General features: G+C 39.2%; 1 protein-coding gene across 1 annotated transcript; it reads right to left on the bottom strand.

Moving 5' to 3' along the window:
* Window positions 1–1,160: 1,160 nt before the first annotated feature.
* On the bottom strand, window positions 1,161–1,897 carry LOC134210634 (peptidoglycan-recognition protein 2-like). The gene is made up of 2 exons (XM_062686786.1): window positions 1,568–1,897; window positions 1,161–1,505 (listed from the first exon to the last, which is right to left on the bottom strand). Exons 1-2 carry the CDS (start codon window positions 1,843–1,845, stop codon window positions 1,196–1,198), a joined length of 588 nt encoding a protein of 195 aa, XP_062542770.1. The 5' UTR covers window positions 1,846–1,897; the 3' UTR covers window positions 1,161–1,195.
* Between the last annotated feature and the right edge of the window lie 4,968 nt (window positions 1,898–6,865).

Raw genomic sequence — 6,865 nt, 5'->3', positions numbered from 1 at the left:
GCTGCCTCTCGGAGGCAATAAATCAACCGTTCAGTTCAAAGCAGAAGTATTTCTTTATTCGTCGCCCGGAGAATCACCATTAAAATTACACAACGTAGGGTCGTCCCACCCTGGACGAAACAATCCTATTTTATGTAGCTATGTTTAGTTAACGCATGATAAGTGAGTGATAAAAGTGATAAACATGTTTGGTGTGATTAAACATTTAGCCTGCCTTGCAATCAAGGTGTTTTTCCAGATGTCTTCTATTGTAGAATGTTCCCAAGGAATGAGTTTCATTCTAAGAGAACACGCAGATACGCCATAAAATTGTTCGAGATCTATGAATGGTCGAGGAGAGACAAGTTTTGTCAGCATATCAGCTTGATCATTGCCTCCTTTACCCAACACAGGTTTACTTTATTACGTCTACTCAAGGTTTGGAGTGACTGACCACAATCCAAAACGAGTTTAGATGTGCACGTTGCTGATTTCAGAGCATCCAATGCGGCTTGACTGTCAGATATTAAGCAATAGTTTGAATGCTTGAATTTGCACCTTGGGGACAGATCTCGGTGAGTTTTACCAAACTACCAAAAATTAGGAATATCAGTTGAAAAATAAAAAGGTAGCCTTTTCAAGTGGCCTGGGGTCATATTGACCCCAGAGCACTGACAAAAGGTTAATGTGGACTGAAGTCATTCAGTGACCCCGATTTGTAACCATACATGATTTTTTTTGTTGATAGTGTTCTTTTACACTAGGGGAGCAGGTTTTATTGTGGGCAACCCTACATATCTTTTGACAGATAATAGATGCTCTCATTCTGACAACTGTCATTTGTTTGCTATAGTAACATGATGTTTTATACTCAATATCAAACCAGAAGACATCTCTACTTTGAACTAAGACAAATCTTAGTTTTACAAGAAAAACAACACAATTTTGTGTGTGCTTTTTTGAAAGAATCATAAAGTGAAGTAATTTAATCTTTTTTAAGGTTCAATGACAATTGCTATAAACAAATTTTGTTGTGGGCACTTTCATTGGATCGTGGATTCCCGTGTGGAGATGTAATGCCAATAAGAAGAAGAAGAAGAACAGACCAAGATCAAAACAAGATCAAAGCCTGACTGAATATGCTAAATATTTGACGTTCTGACAAAGTATACAAAGTACTTATATATTATTCATCGATAATTTTATTGTCTAATTTCTATAGCACTGGTGACGAATCGTAGTGATCCCAATCCTGTAGCTCATTGTACAATGCTTTTCCTGGACTAGCAGTGGCCGAAATCTGTCTCGCACCATACAACTGATAGTTCTTGTCCAGCTCACCCATGTTCACTCCACACTGGAGCAATTTGTGAACGGCACGCAAAGCTTTCGCCGAAGGAAGATCCTTCGTAAAGTCACCAATAAACGCAATTCCTATGGACTTGACGTTGTACCCACGGGTGTGGGCTCCAACACGATGCCACCCGATTCCTTCGTACGCATTGCCTCCGTTAGCAATCAGAAAACTGCAAATAAATTTGTTTGTTTAGCAGTTCATCCAACTCAACATTTCATCGTCAGTGCCGACTTGTAACCAATATCACTCCACTGGTTGTTCTTCTGATGCTGGTCCTGAATCGATTTGACTATCTCCTTACAAACCGGCATTTCGTTGCAACTCTGGGTAGCCGTGTGGTGAATCACCACATACTGCACGGGCTTGATCTGGTAGGTAACGTTCGTAGATTTGGAAGCGCTCCAGCCAGCCCGTTTGATAATGTTGGGACACCCATTGGAATCCTGCGATAGAACAGTCCATGCGTGCAAGCTAATCACAAAAACGAAGATTCTGCCGAATGTAGGCATCTTATCGCACCGGTTGGTTGGCTGAGACTGAGCGGAGCAGATAAACCAGTTTCAAGTGATTTGAGCAGCTACAATAAAAAACAAAAATAAAGGTACTCTAGAATGAAGCAACATAAAGGGGAATCTTTAGGGGATTCACCATGTGCTGCTCAGATAGAATACTTATTGTTTGCTGTCTCACTCTGAATGTAGGGAATACTTGGGAGATTTCATCTCAATTACTCATGTTCAATATAATTCAGTAAAAAATGATAATTTAATAAGCTTATTTCAAGGGCTTATGAGAAACATATAATTACAGTTTGAAGTTTTGACGTAGAACTCACGTCTTTTTTTTACTATATCGACGCGTAGGACACGTTTTATGAATGTCTTGATAATGGAGAGTGCTCAAAGCATGACGTGAAAATTAGTATCGGAGACGCTAACACTCAACGACAACGGCCTACGGCTAATAAATGTCGCTGCCGCCACATCAGTAGCACCTACTTTGCACGAAAGAATATCCGAAAGCACACCTGGAGACACCCAAATGGTAAAACTTGCAACCAGATAGACAATGTTCTGGTGGGTGGGCGCCATTTCTCGGGTGTTATCGATTTGCTGACATTCAGAGGTCCGAGCATTGACTCTGATAACTACCTCGTGGTCAGTGAAATTCGATCACGGTTGTCAACTGTATCGAACGAAAGATCACAGCGAACGATGCGTTACAATATCCAGCAATTGTCGGCTGAGTTCCGACAGAAGCTCGACGAACGGATAAGTGCAACCAACGTTAGCGACAATATCAACGATCTATGGGAGTCGATTAGGGTGGTCGGTATTGGCCATTTTTGTCAAATACCGGTATTCGGTATTTGATGGAGTCAATACCGGTAATACCGGTAGAATACCGGTTTTTGTGAAAATTTCGAGTTGTGAAAGAAAAACTTTTGATTTGAAGTTTTGGATGAAAAACAATATTTGTTGACAATCTTCAAATGTTAAAATCATTGCTTGTTGAGCTGCGCAAAGCGAAACTTAAGTAGACATTACATACTGAGCGACTCATCTCCCAATCCGCATTGGATTTTGTTGGCAATGTTGCCAACTACTGAGAATGCCCTCTCTGGTTCCACCGAAGTAGGACGAATGGGTCCAAGATCGTCGAAAATCAGTGTCAAATAAATACTTGCCCTTAATCCCTTCCGATTCATAGTAGGAGAATTCTTCACGGATTGTATGCAAGGATCCTGGCGTCAACGTATTTGCCACCAGCAACGCTACAGTCTCTTCACAAGTTTTTCTTTAACCGATAAACCAGAAAAATATCAATAGAGGCATCTTCTTCGTACCGATCGTCAGGTAGATCCCATACGCTTGCTTAATAAAAGTAGCTCTGGATGCCTTGAAGAAAATGGCAAAATCGTTTCTGATTAATTGCTTCATGGCAGAATTATTCAAAAAAGCAAAAAGATCGGCGTATTTGGATCGACTCTTTTGGATTCATTCCTTAAAAGCATTGAAATAGTGGCGGAAATTTCTGTGGCTTGATTTGATAATAGTTCCAACGTAAATTGGAACGCCACGTCGGTTTCATATAGATTGCAGAACTCACAGAGCAGTACTTCCACAACAGCTTGATCAGGTTCGAGGGCTTGAATTATTTCAGCGTGCCTTGGCATCAGCCACTAATTCAAATTCTTTTCAGTATTCAGAATGGACATATTTTTGCAGAAAATCGTTTTTCACAGATGATCTCCGGAAAAGCACTACTACGGCTCGTACCTTTTTCACAATTTCATACATTGCGGGAAAATTTAACAATGTTCATTGAAGAAAAAGTCATTCGCAGTTTGACAGAGGGCTAACAGAATGAAGCAACAGGTATGATTAATGACGATGTTGTTCGATTTTTGTTGTAGCGTAAAAGTCGTCAATGATCTTTACTTGGGCAAAGTTACTCATGTGCACATTTAATTGTTGTATTGTTTGCTCGATGAGTCTTTATCGCTTGTAACCGAATATTTGCCCCATCTATGCTGGATTTCCTATTTATATGGGACTGATATGCGATTACAGGCTGTTGAACTGATATAAGTAGGTTAAATTTATTCGAGATTTTTGATACTGACAGCAAAATTTGAAATACCGAAAATATCGATATTTTCCGTCTCTAATACCGGTATTTTCGGTACCCAAAATTGACCGATAATACCGGTTTCGGTACTACCGGTATTACCGGTTTCAGTACTACCGGTTAGACCACCCTAGAGTCGATCCATGGAGCGGTGAGCACAACAGCGAGAGAAGTGGTAGGCACTGCATAGAGGCGACCCAGGACGGGTTGATTCGATGCGGAGTGACAGACGAGAATAACGTTGCCAGAAGTCGGATGTTGGTGTCGGGTACCCGATAGAATAGAGATCTGTACAAAGAAGCAAGAGCAGCAGTGATGATGCTATTCTCGTGCATCACTTAATATAATAAATAAGATCTTTGGGGGAATTCAATAATTTTGCATGTTTTTATAACGATTAAAATGTATTGCCACCATTTTCGAAAAAAATTGTTCGGTTTTGAATTTTGTTTTTTCCAAGGAAAAAACAATGATTTTTAATAATTCCGAAATGTAATGTCCGATCGGGCTAAATTTCAATAGAAAACAATGTGACCGTATTCCCGTCGAATGCAACTTGTTGCGAGTAAATCGGTACAACTTTGTTGTACGAGAAAGGCAAAAAGAGTATGAAGAACAAGTGATTAGTAAGGCGCAGGACCATTGTAATTCCTACATGGTTCAATTCAACCAGAGGAAAAATCCTAACTGCTAGAGGCAATTGAAATGTATTAATAATAATTAGAAATGTAACATATCAAATAAGGATGATAGTGTTAAGAAAACACGGAACACCTAGTCTAAGAGATGGATGCACGTATTAGGTAATTAGCAAATAAAATTAATAAAAAAAAGAAATAAAAAAAGAGTCTTCGTTGTTTTTCAGGCGGCCATTTCCTCCTCCAAAGGTTAAAATATATAGCAAACTAAATTTAAATTCTTCTATTTCTACTTTTAGTACGGACCCTTTACCTCCCTAGTAGCGTTTTGGTTTTATACTGGTTTTATAAAACTCGTGTAGAGAAAATTATGATCTTGAAGTTATAAAACTTAAAATGTTACTTGGGCTGAAACCTAACGTTGGTCCTAGAAGAACCTAATTCGGCCGTTGAAAGGTTCTCATGCATCTACAAAATTTTGGTTGCATGATCACACTTATTGCAAGGACGACAGAAATGGCCCGTTTACATATGCGCTAGTTCTAGCAGACAATGCAATATCCGACAATACTAGCGCGATATTAGCAGATTGTAAACAGGAATTGTCATCGCTAATAAGCGTTTACATTCACAGTTAAAAATTACACGCCATGGAAATATATTACCGCTTATTTTTGTGTTCAATAGCCTCTAATTTTACATCCCACTTTTTCTTGTATGCAATACTGAATACAAGCTCCATAGTAACGACGACCTGTAATTTTAAAAAGTGATGGAAAAATGAGTGGAATCGAACGGAGCCTTTTTGTTACATCATATATGCTGTAACATTTTTATACTGTAAGGGTGAGTCTAAATAATAAATATTTCCAACGCGTGTAACTTTCAGAACTTTTAACTGTGCTGTCTTAGGGCCGATGGCCACGTAGCGGTTAGCCAGAGTTGATGCGACGAGCAATGCGACGCGACGCGACTCACTTAAAAGAATAACAATCATTATCAATTACATTGTCGCGTCGGACCGCTCGTCGCGTTCACTCTGGCAGGAGTGGTTCAAAAAATGCTTGTCGATTGTTTTCTGATTTGGATAAAAACTGACTGCCCGTTTCAAGTTTGCATAGAAATGAGTATGGGGGAATTAAATTTTCCGTAGTAGGTACGTATTAGAACTTTTCTGCATTGAAAGCAAGTGAAACATAAACCCACATAGCTAAAAGCAACACTGTACTGCTGCATGCTTTAGTGATGTCCTCAGATAAGTTTAATGATCATGACTTAAGATTCTCGACCTGTAGTAAAATCGATTACTTATTATTGGAACGATTATTAAAGATGCGATTTTCGTTGATCGTTGAGTATTCGGGTTTCATTCTCGCCTAAGCGCAATGGGCAAACGCCATAATCAGTATAATTGAAAATTTAATTCTTCCGGCTAATTTCCATAACTTGAAACGGTTTGTCTCTTTTTATCCAAATCAGCTCAACTGCCTATGATCGCATATTAGTAGCAATCGACAAAAGTGGGCGTGGGAGAAATGAAACGATAAAGTTTGTTATATTCATTGGTATTAAAATCTAAGTTCAGGAGCTCGAATTAATTGCATCAGCATTTGTGAAGGCTGAGGTAGGGTACCCCACGATACCCCACAATCGTTTATTGGTGCAATAAATACACAATGTTCTATAATCAGAATATGTAGTTACCTTTGGTGGTTCTAGTTATACATATATAATCTGCTGAAAGAACTGCGGAAGTCGGATGTCGGAATATTTAGTTACAGTGATTTTCTGAACAAATGAACACTAGTATGTTAAATTAGTTTATTTGAACTTATTTTCAGGTACCTACCAAAATTCTTACCAAAAATGCTGTTTCATCTATGAATCCTGTCACGCTTCTACAAAGAACCGAAAAGCAAAGGATTGCTCAGAATTCATATGCCCGGAAATGTCAAGGTATCCGGAAAAGTAAAGCAGCACCTGTTGAAAACAGTTTCAATGATGCGGATCCTGAGGTTGAAATGCATGTTGGTGGATCCAGTGCAACTGACGGCGAGTGCCCTTTTTTTGATGATGCAGCACCTGAGAAAAAGCAAAACGATGAATCGTCGAAGAATCATCATTTAAAACACGATAAAGCACCGATTGAAACTGCTTTCCGAGAACTGCGTAAGACAGAGACCATGATACTGAGCGATCTTTTAATAACCGACAAAGACATAAATGTCGGGACAGGTATCCCGACTCTTGAACTCCTCGC

Source organism: Armigeres subalbatus, chromosome 1, assembly GCF_024139115.2.
Source record: "Armigeres subalbatus isolate Guangzhou_Male chromosome 1, GZ_Asu_2, whole genome shotgun sequence".
Classification (NCBI taxonomy): domain Eukaryota; kingdom Metazoa; phylum Arthropoda; class Insecta; order Diptera; family Culicidae; genus Armigeres; species Armigeres subalbatus.
The sequence above is the reverse complement of the archived record's forward strand: the minus strand, read 5'-3'. Positions and strand labels throughout refer to the sequence as shown.